The sequence below is a fragment of the Mesoplodon bidens genome, assembly GCF_964165515.1.
Source record: "Mesoplodon bidens genome assembly, chromosome: 7".
NCBI lineage: Eukaryota > Metazoa > Chordata > Mammalia > Artiodactyla > Ziphiidae > Mesoplodon > Mesoplodon bidens.
Window position 1 is genome coordinate 64426257 of NC_138164.1, and position 16021 is coordinate 64442277.

Consider the following 16021-nt stretch of genomic DNA (forward strand, 5'->3'; position numbering starts at 1 on the left):
TTATGATGACCATTTTAATCACAAGGTGTTAATGTATAGATTAACATAAACTTCAGATGTCATAGAAACAGTTCCACAAAATTCAGAAAAAACCGGTATCAGTGAAACTGGAGCAAGCATTTTGGAGACTTCAGCGCACTGGATGGAATTCTTCAAGAATTTCACCATAAGTTTTCTTATCTATAAAAAGAAAGATCACAGAAGATTTTAAAATTGTGTTTAAAAAATCATATTTCCTAAAGAAAAATTAACACTTAATATTCTTTTAAGAACTGCCTTATTTTCTAGTCCTCAACCATGGCTTGGCAATCACTGAGGCATTTTGTTCCACTGAATGAAGAATAACTTTGGAAGAATCTGTGGTGACATCCAGATGGTTATCTGGAGGGGCAAAGGGCTGCCAGAGGGATCCTAGCTGAAGGGGTAAAAGAAGGAATGAATAGGGAGGGGCCAGGAGCCGAGGCGTTCAACCTTTCCATGCCTGCACTGTCCGTGCAGAAGGTTCTTGGCACACCTGCCAGTAATCTGCTGCTCAGAGAGAATGAGCCCGTGAGGCTACACTCACTGCCAGAGGGAGCTAGTGGAAATGTGGAGGCAAAGAGCCAGAGGTCTGGGACTGAGGACTAACTGCCACTGGGTCTCCCTCTTAGAAATCAATATTCCCAAGATTCCTTTTTCAGATCTAACATCCAGCAGTCCTGAGTATTTCCCATCCCTGATACATCTACTATTCATGGTTTTGTACTAGGCTTTGAACTCTTCACTGGCAAAAAAAAGCTGCCTTTCTGATCCACCATAAACATCACATATGTGACTGAAGGCTAGGGAAATGTTAGAGTAATGCAATTTCAGAGCTAAATAGGACCCTACACATCATCATTCAGTCTGATGAAATTTAAATGCTTAATATTATACTTTTACATAAATAGGAAAATCTAAAAATCTATATATTTACAAAATTTTCAAAATTTCAAAAATTTCCTACACTCATTCATTCATGTACGTACACGTCTATATTGTGTATCTGTATAAAATATGAACAAGAAAACAGCTGTATTACAGTTGTATTCACAGCTGCACAAAGATAAGTAGAGTGTTCTAAGGAAATTCCTGTCTATAGCTGGATGAAGGCTTCACTGAGATGATGAATCTTGAGCAGGAATTTGTTAGGTGCACAGAGTAGACATGGGGCAAGAGGAGGACTAAGGAGGTACAGCATGTACAAAGTGATATAGGGCAGGTTCAGGCCAGCATTTCATGAGGCAGGAGATGAGGCAGGGCTCTATGTAGTTCAGGCCAGCCATTATTTATTACGTGCCTACTATGTGTAGGCTCTGTGCTGGAAGCTGGAGGAACAAAGATGAAGCTACAGTCCAGTGAGGGACACAACACAGCCTGTGTGTGTTAAGGGGTGGATAAGAGGTATGAGTTAAGTGTTTCTACCAGGCAATTAGCTCAGCCTGGGAAAACAAGCCATCCTAGGGAGTCTTCATTTTATCCAAAAGGCAATGGATAGGGCTTCCCTGGTGGCGCAGTGGTTGGGAGTCCGCCTGCCGATGCAGGGGACGCGGGTTCGTGCCCCGGTCCGGGAAGATCCCACATGCCTTGGAGTGGCTGGGCCCGTGAGCCATGGCCGCTGGGCCTGCACATCCGGAGCCTGTGCTCCGCAACAGGAGAGGCCACAACAGTGAGAGGCCCGCGTACTGCAAAAAAAAAAAAAAAAAAAAAAAAAAAAAAAAAAAAAAAAGGCAATGGATAGCTGTTTTAAGCACATCCATATTTATCCACACAGATGTGATTTTCGGTAAGACTAAAGGCGGAGGCAAGCTGGAGGCAAGTGCAAGAGCCCACACAAGAGATTACCAGGGCCTGAACCAGGGTAGTGGCAAGGGCAGAGAGGAGAGTTCAGAGTTGAGAATTATTTAGGGATTAGAACGGTAAGACTTGATGATTAATGGGAAGTCAAAGACACAGACTTGAAAATGATTCCCAGGCTTCTGGCTGGAGAGCCGAGGTGGACAGTAGTGCCATTCACTGAAGCAGGACACAGAAGAACAGGAGGTCTGGGCAAGCAAAGAGGACATGAGTTGTCTGCTGTCTGAGGGACACAGAGGTACTCAGCCAGAAACTGGATATATGAATTCAAGAGAATTCTGGTCTATAGACAAAGATGTGGAAGTCAACAGAATACAGAAGGCACTGAAGCCATAGGCATAAATAAGATTAACCAGGGAAAATGATACAGAGTAAGAAAGAAGTTTTCTACAATTAACTTGAAATACCTTTTTCAGGAAAATCCTCTGGATGTGTCTTTACATATGCAAACATATCATGGTCCCTCAGAGCATACATACAGTCTTGACGTTTTAAAAGATAATATCCAACAAAAATAAAGGAAGTAACATACAGAAGCTGGCGATGCAAACCTGAAATTGAAACAACAAATCCCAAAGAAAGCAAAAATCAGTCACGTGTATTAAAAATCACATTTTTCATGTTTCAGATATATAATTTATTTCTTTCAACATTCTTTAAAAAAAAAAGGCTTTTGTACATGGGTATTCTTTGGGACATCTTCCTAAGGATATCTGGCAACTATGAAAAGCAACATTAAGTCTACAAATATAACTATCAACAGAACCCAAGATTTTTAAAATTCAGGTTTTATAAGTTTCTTCAAGGAAAAAGGTGGGTAAGTACAAAAACTTGAATGGCAGACTGAAACAGAAAAAAAAGTTTTTCTTTTTCAAAAAGTTAACTTTAGACCTACACTAGCTTGTATTCCAGGACATGTTCAGGAGATGACGAGCAGAGGTAAAGTCCTCTACAGATGGTCTAAAAGCAATTTGGTTTGTCTCCATATACCGATTTATTTTTGCATATCTAGTGGTTACTAAAACAGTACACTGTACGACAAATATATCTCAATTCTCTTTAGTACCTTCTAAATTTTGTAATTTTGCATGTATTACTTATTCAAAAACTATCTTTAAAAAAATCAGGGCTTCCCTGGTGGCACAGTGGTTGAGAATCTGCCTGCTAATGCAGGGGACACAGGTTCGAGCCCTGGTCTGGGAAGATCCCACATGCCGCGGAGCAACTAAGCCCGTGAGCCACAGCTACTGAGCCTGCGCATCTGGAGCCTGTGCTCCGCAACAAGAGAGGCCGCGACAGTGAGAGGCCCGCGCACCGCGATGAAGAGTGGTCCCCGCTCCCCGCAACTAGAGAAAGCCCTCGCACAGAAACGAAGACCCAACACAGCCAAAAATAAAATAAATAAATTTATAAAAAAAAAAAAAAAAAAAAAAATCATCCTACTGGGACTTCCCTGGCGGTCCAGTGGTTAAAACTCTACGTTTCCACTGTAGGGGTATGGGTTCGATCCCTGGTTGGGGAACTAAGATCCCGCATGCCACGCGGAGCAGCAAATAAATAAATAATAAATAAATAAAATCCTACTAAAAAAATCATCCTATTATAATAAGACTGGAGAGGATCAGATCACATGATCTAGGAAAGCCAGAATTTAAAATGTGAAGGGGAGATGCAAAGGTATAAACTTTATATACAAAAACATTTTTTTGCAAAAGGATAAGGGCAGGTTTTCTAGCTATGCCTCAGAATTCTATTCCCAGCCCTCTTCTTATCCCGTAGATGTTCATTTGGAGAACTTTTTATTCCTATAGTTTTGTCTATTATCATCTATAAGTAACGTCCAACTCAGGCACCCATGCTGAACAACAAATATATCCAAATATTTGACAGATACGTTTACCTGAATACCCCCAAACAAACTCAGTTCCTTCCTATTCATACCTCTTTTTCTTAATTCAGAGAATAAGACCATTTACCCAGGAATCCATGTCCTGGGTAATAAACATAGTAATTATCTTTTTTTTCTACCCTCTTCCCCTACATCCAGTCACTGTCAATTCTACCTTATAAATATTTCCCTTCCTCACTTCAGGGAACTTGTGCTCATTTACACTAACTGGTTTCCCTTTCACCTCATTTTCTACTCCACACTGATCCCAGCTTTTACCCTGTCATTAGAGGAATTTCTACTAAAACACAAACTAGTCTGTCAGTCCCTTCTTCAATTATGGTCAACAGGACCCTAAACTCATGCATATGATCTCCCAGGCCTTTCATGAGCTGCCTCTTCCACCTTCATCTTCTGACACTCCCTGATATGCACACTGTGCCCAGCAATACTGAACAACTTTTAATTCCTCACATAAACTAGGCTCCTTCATGCTTCTATATACCGTGCACTGATTACTTCTCTGTCCAGCAACTTCCTGATCCTTCAAGATTCAACTCAGACATCACTTCTGCTAAGAAACCTTCCTATAACTTTCCTGGAGTTAAAAGGATGAACTCATCTCTATTAATATGTAAATTGCTATAGTAATTATTTCTCTCTCTACTACCAGGCAAAGTCAATGTTTGATTCATCTTTGTATACCAGCACACAGACAGCACTTAATAAATATATAATAAATGGATGAATGGCCTTGGGCAAATCAATTTACTACCTCTAAAACAAAGATAATACCTAACCTATCTTTTTCACAGTAGTTATTATAGTGTTTTGGAAAAATTGTAAAACAATAAAAATACAAAGTATCACTATGACCTGGGACTGGACAGGGCCCAGACTCTTCTGCATTCTCCCTTAGCCCAAACAGCCACCGCTTCCCCTAATGGGCCACCTGTAATACAGCAAACCAAAATCTGCTGGGTTCTCCCGTGTGCTGCGGGACTACACAGATACAAAGACTCAGACTCTCTGTGCTTACTCATATCCCTCACAGAAGATTTAGATGATATCAGTGTCCTAGCCCTAAAGGCATGGCTTGGCCTCTTCCCAAGTCCTCATTTCCCTAGCCTCTTCTCTTTCAGCAGTGGTTCTCTTTTCACCACATACACAACCCTCCCACAATTATTTTCCCCTTCTTTCCTTTACTCAGTGAACCTAAACTTGAAAGCCATGGTGCTCTTTGCAGAATGCCATAAACTACTGATATATTAAACTAGAAATCAATAAACATTTAATTTTGTGGATTACACTTAGATACCAACTAACTCGAAATTTAGGGCAGGTAAGTGGTAACCAGAAACAAGGGTTTAAAAACAGGTGATGGGAGAAAAGCTTAAGAAAAAATTGTATTTAATATTTTCTGCTAACTTGAAAAAGATCTGCACAACTTGATTTCATTGACAGAATATTCCAACTACCTACAGAATGCCAGGTACTCTCCATGGCCACAGTTGGAAAATCCACCGTATATTTCTCTTCCCCACTCCTCCTATGTGCATAAAGTTGTACCACAATTCATCTTTTTAATAGATATGCCCATCTGGTTTGTAAATCTTTGGATGGTTGGGGAAATGTTTTATATTTCCTTGTAATCTACACATTCATTCAATAAATACTCATTGAACATTACTATATGCCAGACATTGAACTAGATAAACGCAGTATGCATTCAATAAATGCTGCTGAGGAAAACTATTTCAATAAAGTCCTCAAGACCTGAATTTTCCAAAGCAACTGAGGGGCAACCCAGGGAACTCAGGAACTCTGACCCCTAGGCCTGGGCTAAGTGCTTTACATCCATTATCTCACCTAGTTCTCACAGCCACACAAAGAGGTAGACACCATCCCTATTTCGTAGATGAGGAAACTAAAGCTCACAGAGATAAGTAACTTCTCCAGAATCAAATGGCTAGTAGGGAGGAGGTGGTGTCAAATCCAAAAGCTTGTGCTCTTAACTACTATGCTCTTCTGTCTCCCAGAAAAGGCACAAAACATTCTTTGACAACGATGAGGTGAGATTAAGTGATACATACTTCAAATCTCAGCCAACAGTTTCTTCCTCTGGAACAGGATCCCTCTGATCTGAACCTCCTTTATGCTCCCAAAGTACTCTCTGCTCACCCACCTCTATCAAAATACCTGTTTGTCACACCTAGACCCAGATCTGTTTGTCTCCCTGACACAATTAGGAGTTCCTCAAGGGCAGGCCAGTATTCCTCCCCCCATATACCCAATGTGTAACACTGCCTGGCACAGAGAAAGAGCTCAGTTAAGGCTGAACAAATATATGGCAAACTGTTTGCATAACAAGAGCTAAGGAAAGGGAAATCTATTAGGCACCTTCTGTGTGCCAGGCATTTGCCTATAGTATCTCACTTAATTCTCAAAAAAAATATGCAAAGATGAATTATTTTCATTTTATAGATGAGGAATCTTGAGCTCTGACCAAGTAACTTGCCCAAGGTGACATGGCTGGGAAGCAGCGGAGCAAGGCCATTTAATTCCAAAATGGAGCTCCTTCCATTACACCAAGTGACAGGAGTGGGCAAGTGTGGAGTGGTGATAAGAAGGGAGAACACTGCATAGTTCCTAGTGGCAGAAATGGACAAAGATCACTCCTTTCTGTGGAGTGGGGTTATGTCCAAAGCAGATAGGATCTCAAGTCTATTTGAGCACTAGAAATGCCAAAATTTGGTGGGTTGGGGGTCGACCTCCAGGCATACATACAGCTGGAAGAAGGCAAAAGAGGCACAAGTGAGGTGATTGCTGCTTGCCTGAACCACTGTATTAGCCTTCTTCCTAGCTGGGCTCCCTGGCTCCAATCAGTTTCTAACAAAGTTGACCTTTAAAAACACAGGTCCAATCACTGAACTTCCTCTGATAGCTTTCAAAAGCATGTAAGGCTCCCGTCTGCCTAGAGAATAAATTGCCACCATCCACCTAAATCTTTGTTGCCTTATCGCCCTACTCTGCATTCACTCATCATCAACTGCCCCCCATTCAGGTGCTCTTGCCCCCCATTCACTCCCACTAGCCTCCCACGGGCCTGGAAGGCTCTCTCCAAGTATCCGTCTGACATATCAAAATTCAAACACACCTTTTGCAAAGTTTCCCTCTCTTCCCTTTGGAAATCCATAGACTTTAGCACAGTTAACTGTGTCACTTACTATCACTGCTGGTCTCAGACAGGTGAACACTGATCTACTAGGAAATACAGCCCAGTGGTTTAGAGCCTCCTACTCAATGTGAAGTCCCCAGATCAGCAGCGTCTGGGAGATTGGGACCATCAGGCCTCTCTCCAGATCTAATGAACCAGCATCTGCATTTTAACAAGATCCCCAAGTTATTAGTATGCACATTAAATCTGAGAAGTGCTGGTTCTGAACAGCACTCTTTTTAAACTGTGAAGTTTAAAAACAGACTGTGCTACTTATGACCTTGGGCAAGCTGCTTTAATCTAAGGCTCTGTTTCCCCATTATGGATAATACCTCTCCCCCACCTCACCACCCAAGGTGTCTGAAGACTAAATGCTATAATGCACGCAGTGTCAGTAGTGCATTGCATCCATTGATCGTTCATTTTTGCACACCCCACAGCGCGAACTGAGAGGGGAGCAGGCAGTTCAGTCCGGGGTCCTTCACAGACTCACTGCGAGGTCGTGCGTTGCACTGCATCTCAGTTTCCTGAAATGACACTCTGGCCGGCCCGATTCTGAGAAGCTCACGGGGCGCGGATAACCTGAGGGAGGCGAGGCGGGGCCTGTTAACGCGAAAAGGCCCGGAAAAGCGGAGGCACCTCAGGCAGCCTAAGGCAGAGCCGGCCCTCAGCCCTACAGCCCCCTCTCCTCCCAGCCCATCCCGCCCGCGCAGCCCTCACCGGCCGACACCACCGGCCGCCGCCGGATCGCGTTATCAATCAGGCCGGAGCAGTAACCCAAGAAGCCGACGTAGACGAGCCGCGGGTCGGTTAGCTTGGGCGGCGGCAGGCTCCGGGCCTCATTAGGCAGGAACTGTAAGGGCACTCGGCCCGGCCGGCTGTTCATCATGGTGAGGCCGTTCCCACTTGAGGCCTGGCCTCTGACCTCCAACTACAAAGAAAATCACCAAGACCACGGCCGGGGCCCAAACCACGAGCTTTCACCTCCGAGCGCGGGGCTGAAGGGCATGGCGCGAGGCGGTGCGTCGCCCAAACACTTCCCCTTGCACGCTGCTGCCGGAAACGCGCACGCGAAGTTCCGGGCTACTAAGTGTCCGGCGTTGCTCGCTTGCCGGCCGGCGCTAACTTCACGGAAGGGATGTCGGGGCTTGGTAGCGGGGGTCGAGGAGTAGGGAAATGAGCCATACTTCGAGAAGATTAGGAGACATTGATTTTTTTCGCCCAACCTCCCCCACCCACAATTTCCTCTCCTTTTCCCGCCCCAGAATGTTCTTTCAGCAAGAATTTATCTTTGTATCCAAAACCCACAAGTGGGTTTGATGGATAGTTTTAAGAAACGTAATTAATTGAAATAAAATAAAAGCTAGTTTTCATTTCCTGCGTTTCCTGTCATTCATTCGCACAGGAACACCCTCCACAAAGCCTAAAATTAAGGTCCAGCCAGCCATAAAGAATTCGGAGAATCCCAGGACTGGATCACTTAGCTAAACTCTCGAAATTCAGCCTGGGTCTTCAGGTCCTTGCACGTCCCTGAGGGACGAGGTGTTTCCTAAAGATATGAGGACTGAAAAAAAAAAAGAAGGAATCTATAACATTCTGCCAAGTAGTTGTCCAGTCTCTGCTCACCTGCCTCCAGGACTGAGGAGCTCCGATCTTCGAACAGCTCTCTGTTTAGACAGCCCTTCCTGATAAGGAGCTAAACTGTCTTCAGCATTTTATCTAGAGGAATGCTGATTAAACTAGAGGTTAATGCGAAGCTATATGCATCAGGTATTGATCTCCAAAGCGGAAGAATTAAGTTTCAGTAAATAAAGGATGAGGCTTTTATGCCTACAAAAAGCAATCCCAGATTCGTAAAATTTCAAGTTAGGATTTTCCAAAGGAACGTATATTGGAACAGTTTTCTGGAAGGCAGCAAATGTTTCAGAGGTCCACACTCTTTGACCCAGTAATTACATGTCTGAGGATCTGTCTTATGTAAATACTAGTATGACATATGCAGAGTCTTTTTTTTAACCACAGTGTTCCTTTTAAAATTATAGCAAAAGAATGAAAACCATCAGAAACCTACCTTAGGATTATGTTAATTTTGAGTACTAGATGAACTGTTGGGCAAACACAAATATTTCAATGATGCTTACACATTCTCCTCACGTTCTTCTGGGTCCAATCTCTCTCTCTCTTAAGGAACTTAAAACACACACACAAAAAATACAAAGAACAGTATAACAAATATGCTTATTCTGTCACCCAGAATTAACAATTGTTAATATTTTGTCATATTTATTTTAAAAGGAAATAAAACACTCTAAAGACCCCTATCCCATCTTCCTCAGAGACAAACACGATCACGAGTTTACTGTGCACACTTCCAGTCCACTTTTTATATTTTTACATATATTTAGTATTATGTTTTGTATGCTTCAAATTTTTTTTACCTAAATAGTATGATTCATTGTTCCTGTTTTCTCTCACTTTTATCATTCCATATAATGTTTTTGAGATCCATCCATGATGATACAGAAAGATCAGGTTCATTCCTTTTGATTACTGTATGATATTCCATTATATAAATATCACATTTTATTCATCCATTACCCTTTTGAGAGATACTTAGGTTGTGTTCAATTTCTTTTTCGTTTACTTAAATCTGTACTCCAGAATCTAGGGTCAAGAGAAGCTTTTGGACACGTGTACCAGGACTAAGAGACGTACAAGAATATTCACAGCAGTAATACCCGTTTGTAAGAGCCCCAAACTAGTAACATCTTAAATGTCCATTAAGAACAGAATAGAAGATAAATTGTGGTGTTTTCATTCAAAGGAATATCCAGTATGATGAATCTCAAAAAAGAGGTTCATGTTAAAAAAAGAATAAGAGATCAAACAAAAAGAGATAAGTTACAAGAGGATAAATGATTCCATATATAAAGTTCAATATTAGGCAAATATATGTTATTTAGAGATACCCCATATTAGTGGTAAAACTATAAAGAAAAGTACGAGAAGCATTAACACAAATATTCAGGATAGTTACCTCTGGGGAAGGAGGGCCTCAGAGAAGGCCTCTAAGGTATTAATAATATTCTATTTTTAGGCTGTGTGGAGGGTGCATGGATATACATTTTATATTTCTAATCTTACATATGCATTTTACATACCTTTAGATTTATGATATACTTTATGAAATAATTTTTTTTGATAAATTAAAATTTTAACTTTCTAAATTATGGTAAAAAACAGAACACCAAATTTATTATCTTAATCATTTTTAAGTGTATAGTTCAGTAGTGTTAAGTATTGTATACTCATATTGTTGTACAACAGATCTCTGGAAATTTTTCATCTTGCAAAAATGAAATTCTCTACCCATTGAACACTAATTCCCTTTCCCTCCTACCCCCAGCCCTTAGTAATGACCCTTCTACTTTCTGTTTCTATGATTTTGACTACTTCAGATTCGTATAAGTGGAATTATACAACCTCTGCTCTTTTGTGACTGGCTTATTTCACTTAGCATAATGTCCTTGAAGTTTATCCATATTGTTGCATGTGACAGGATTGGCTGCACCACATGGGTTGCAGGATCTTAGTTCCCCAACCAGGGATTGAACCTGGGCCCCAGCAGTGAAAGCACCAAGTTCTAACTACTGGACCACCAGGGAATTCCTAGGATTTCCTTCCTTTTTAAGGCTGCATAATATTCCATTGCAAAATGTATACACTACATTTTATCTCGCCATCCATCTGTTGATGTTCACTTGGGTTGCTTCCACCTCTTAGCTATTGTGAAACAATGCTACAATGAACACAGGTGTGCAAATATCTCTTCAAGATCCTGCTTTGAATTCTTTTGGATATATACCCAGAAGTGGGATTGATGGTTCATATGGTAATTATATTTTTGATTTTTGGGGGAAACCTCTATACTGTTTTCCATAATGGCTGCACCATTTTACATTTCCAGAGTGCTTACAGGTTCTACTTTCTCCACATACTTGCCAACACTTCTTCTTTTTTTTTTTTTTTGCGGTACGCGGGCCTCTCACTGTTGTGACCTCTCCTGTTGCGGAGCACAGGCTCCAGACGCGCAGGCTCAGCAGCCATGGCTCATGGGCCCAGCCGTTCTGTGGCATGTGGGATCTTCCCAGACCAGGGCACGAACCCATGTCCCCTGCATCGGCAGGCGGACTCTCAACCACTGCGCCACCAGGGAAGCCCCGTCAACACTTCTTATTTTCCTTTCTTTTGATAGTGGTCATTCTACAAGTGTGACTGTGGTTTTGATTTGCATTTATCCTGTGATTAGTGATGTTTAGCAACTTTTCATATGCTTATAGGTCATTTGTGTATCTTTGGAGAATTGTCTATTCAAGTCCTTTGCCCATTTTTAAATTGGGTTATTTGGTTCTTTTTGTTGTAGAAGTTCTTTATATATTCCAGATATTAATCCCTTATCAAATATATGATTTGCAAATATTTTCTTTCATTCCATAGGTTGCCTTTTCATTTTGTTGATTGTTTCCTTTGTGGTATAGTCCCAATTGTCTATTTTTGCTTTTGTTGCCTATGCTTTTGGTGTCATATCCAAGAAAATCACTACCAAATCTACTGTCCTAAAGCTTTCCACCTATGTTTTCTTCTAGGAGACATCTTCCTGGCTCTTACAAATCTCTAGCCACTAGAATATAAATTCTTGAGTGCAGGAATATGTCTTTCTTGTTCACCTTTTGATCTCCATCACCTAGCACAGTGCATGACACGCAATAGAAATTCAGTGAATTTTTTTTGAAGTAATAGTGAATTTGTTTCTCAAAGTTTTAGGAAGGATTAAAAGAGATAATGCCTAGTATAGTACCTGACATATAGTAGACTCTCAGCAGAAAGGACCACAATGTGGGACTTCCCCTTCGTGTATCACTTGAAGGGCTATCACAAATGGGAATAGAACCTCATTATGTATTGTTCCAGAGACCAACTGGTAAAAGTAAGAGGAAGAAAAATATTAATTCAGCATTAAATGCCCTAAGAAACAGCTGCACATGTGGGACAGGCTACTTTATGAGATGGTGAACACCTCGACACTGCCTAATCAGCTACCTATTCATTCAGGAAAACTGTAAAAAATAAATCCTCCTCGAATGCTCTTCTGAGAGTCTCTAGGATTCTAGGATTCCCATGATGTTGTACATAGGTATATTATGGGTCCTGTTCTTTTCACAGTTGTTTCTATATATACTATACTGTTTTTATTTCTGACTCCTTTAAACAAAGAAGAATAGGGAGTGTTGCTCATTGACCAGTTCTGTAAGGACTAACCTGCTGCAGTCGCTGATGGACAGTACACTCTCTGCTTCAGACAGAGGAAATTAAGACAACAGGATGCTCTATGCTTTGGACAACCAGTTCCCTTATAGTTAGATGTATATCTTAGGAAGAATTTTTGGATGACTTGAATTATATATATATATATATATATATATATATATATATATATATATATATATATATTTTATACAGCAGGTTCTTATTAGTCATCAATTTTATACACATCACTGTATACATGTCAATCCCAATCACCCAATGCATCACACCCCCACCCCCACCCCCCACTGCTTTCCCCCCTTGGTGTCCATACATTTGTTCTCTACATCTGTGTCTCAATTTCTGCTCTGCAAACTGGTTCATCTGTACCATTTTTCTAGGTTCCACATACATGCGTTAATATACAATATTTATTTTTCTCTTTCTGACTTACTTCACTCTGTATGACAGTCTCTAGGTCCGTCCACGTCTCAACAAATGACCCAATTTCATTCCTTTTTATGGCTGAGTAATATTCCATTGTATATATGTACCACATCTTCTTTATCCATTTGTCTGTTGATGGGCATTTAGGTTGCTTTCATGACCTGGCTATTGTAAATAGTGCTGCAGTGAACATTGGGGTGCATGTGCCTTTTTGAATTATGGTTTTCTCTGGGTATATGCCCAGTAGTGGGATTGCTGAATCATATGGTAATTCTATTTTTAGTTCTTTAAGGAACCTCCATAATTTTCTCCATAGTGGTTGTATCAGTTTACATTCCCAACAAAAGTGCAAGAGGGTTCCCTTTTCTCCACACCCGCTCCAGCATTTGTTGTTTGTGGATTTTCTGATGATGCCCATTCTAACGGGTGTGAGGTGATACCTCATTGTAGTTTTTTTTTTTTTTTTTTTTTTTTTGCGGTATGCGGGCCTCTCACTGTTGTGGCCTCTCCCGTTGCGGAGCACAGGCTCCGGATGCGCAGGCCCAGCGGCCATGGCTCACGGGCCCAGCCGCTCCGCGGCATATGGGATCCTCCCAGACCGGGACACGAACCCGTATCCCCTGCATCGGCAGGCGGACTCTCAACCACTGCGCCACCAGGGAGGCCCCCTCATTGTAGTTTTGATTTGCATTTCTCTAATAATTAGTGATGTTGAGCATCTTTTCATGTGCTTCTTGGCCATATGTATGTCTTCTTTGGAGAAATGTCTGTTTAGGTCTTCTGCCCACTTTTGGATTGGGTTGTTTGTTTTTTTAATATTGAGCTGCATGAGCTGTTTATATGTTTTGGAGATTAATCCTTTGTCTGTTGATTCATTTGAAAATATTTTCTCCCATTCTGACGGTTGTCTTTTCATCTTGTTTATGGTTTCCTTTGCTGTGCAAAAGCTTTGAAGCTTCATTAGGTTCCATTTGTTTATTTTTGTTTTTATTTCCATTACTCTAGCAGGTGGATCAAAAAAGATCTTGCTGTGGTTTATGTCAAAGAGTGTTCTTCCTATGTTTTCCTCTAAGAATTTTATAGTGTCTGGTCTTACATTTAGGTCTCTAATCCATTTTGAGTTTATTTTTGTGTATGGTGTTAGGGAGTGTTCTAATTTCATTCTTCTACATGTAGCTGTCCAGTTTTCCCAGCACCACTTATTGAAGAGACTGTCTTTTCTCTATTATATATCCTTGCCTCCTTTCTCATAGATTAGTTGACCATAAGTGTGTGGGTTTATCTCTAGGCTTTCTACCTTGTTCCATTGATCTATGTTTTTGTTTTTGTGCCAGTACCATATTGTCTTGATTACTGTAGCTTTACAGTGTAGTCTTAAGTCAGGGAGTCTGATTCCTCCAGCTCCATTTTTTCCCTCAAGATTGCTTTGGCTATTCGGGGTCTTTTGTGTCTCCTTACAAATTTTAAGATTTTTTGTTCTAGCTCTATAAAAAATGCCACTTGTAATTTGATAGGGATTGCATTGAATCTGTAGATTGCTTTGGGTATATAGTCATTTTCATAATATTGATTCTTCCAATCCAAGAACATGGTATATCTCTCCATCTCTTGGTATCATCTTTAATTTCCTTCATCAGTGTCTTATAGTTTTCTGCATACAGGTCTTTTGTCTCCCTAGGTAGGTTTATTCCTAGGTATTTTATTCTGTTTGTTGCAGTGGTAAATGGGAGTGTTTCCTTAATTTCTCTTTCAGATTCTTCATCATTAGTGTATAGGAATGCAAGAGATTTCTGTGCATTAATTTTGTATCCTGCAACTTTACCAAATACATTGATTAGCTCTAGTAGTTTTCTGGTGGCATCTTTAGGATTCTCTATATATAGTATCATGTCATCTGCAAACAGTTACACTTTTACTTCTTCTTTTCCAATTTGTATTCCTTTTATTTCTTTTTCTTCTCTGATTGCCGTGGTTAGGACTTCCAAAACTACATTGAAGGGCTTCCCTGGTGGCGCAGTGGTTGAGAGTCCGCCTGCCGATGCAGGGGACACGGGTTCGTGCCCCGGTCTAGGAGGATCCCACATGCCGCGGAGCGGCTGGGCCCATGAGCCATGGCTGTTGAGCCTGCGCGTCTGGAGCCTGCGCGTCCGGAGCCTGTGCTCTGCAACGGGAGAGGCCACAACAGTGAGAGGCCCACATACCGCAAAAAAAATAAAATAAAATAAAAAAAAAACTACATTGAATAATAGCGCGAGAGTAGGCAACCTTGTCTTGTTCCTGATCTTAGAGGAAATGCTTTCAGTTTTTCACCATTGAGAATGATGTTTGCTGTGGGTTTGTCATATATGGCCTTTATTATGTTGAGGTAGGTTCCCTCTATGCCCACTTTCTGGAGAGTTTTTATCATAAATGGGTGTTGAATTTTGTCAAAAGCTTTTTCTGCATCTATTGAGATGATCATATGGTTTTTAATCTTCAATTTGTTAATATGGTGTATCACATTGATTTGCATATATTGAAGAATCCTTGCGTCCCTAGGATAAATCCCACTGGGTCATGGTGTACGATCCTTTTAATGTGTTGTTGGATTCTGTTTGCTAGTATTTTGTAGAGGATTTTTGCATCTATATTCTTCAGTGATATTGGGTTGTAATTTTCTTTTTTTGTAGTAACTTTGTCTGGTTTTGGTATCAGGGTGATGGTGGCCTCATAAAATTAGTTTGGGAGTATTCCTTCCTCTGCAATTTTTTGGAAGAGTTTGAGAAGGATGGGTGTTAGCTCTTCTCTAAATGTTTGACAGAATTCACCTGTGAAGCCATCTGGTCCTGGACTTTTGTTTGTTGGAAGATTTTTAATCACAGTTTCAATTTCATTACTTGTGATTGGTCTGTTCATATTTTCTATTTCTTCCTGGTTCAGTCTCGGAAAGTTATACCTTTCTAAGAATTTGTCCATTTCTTCCAGGTTGTCCATTTTATTGGCATAGAGTTGCTTGTAGTAGTCTCTTAGGATGCTTTGTATTTCTGTGGTGTCTGTTGTAACTTCTCCTTTTTCATTTCTAATTTTGTTGATTTGTGTCCTCTCCCTCTTTTTCTTGATGACTCTGGCTAATGGTTTATCAATTTTGTTTATCTTCTCAAAGAACCAGCTTTTAGTTTTATTGATCTTTGCTATTGTTTTCTTTGTTTGTATTTCATTTATTTCTGCTCTGATATTTATGATTTCTTTCCTTCTGCTAACTTTGGGTTTTGTTTGTTCTTCTTTCTCTAGTTCCTTTAGGTGTGAGGTTT

The 16021-nt window shown here is 40.7% G+C and overlaps 1 protein-coding gene across 1 annotated transcript; it reads right to left on the reverse strand.

Moving 5' to 3' along the window:
• Positions 1-8028, reverse strand: LOC308619937 (NADH dehydrogenase [ubiquinone] 1 subunit C2). Its single transcript, XM_081239247.1, has 3 exons — positions 7701-8028; positions 2283-2426; positions 1-180 (listed from the first exon to the last, which is right to left on the reverse strand). Exons 1-3 carry the CDS (start codon positions 7867-7869, stop codon positions 131-133), a joined length of 363 nt encoding a protein of 120 aa, XP_081095373.1. The 5' UTR covers positions 7870-8028; the 3' UTR covers positions 1-130.
• Positions 8029-16021: the final 7993 nt, after the last annotated feature.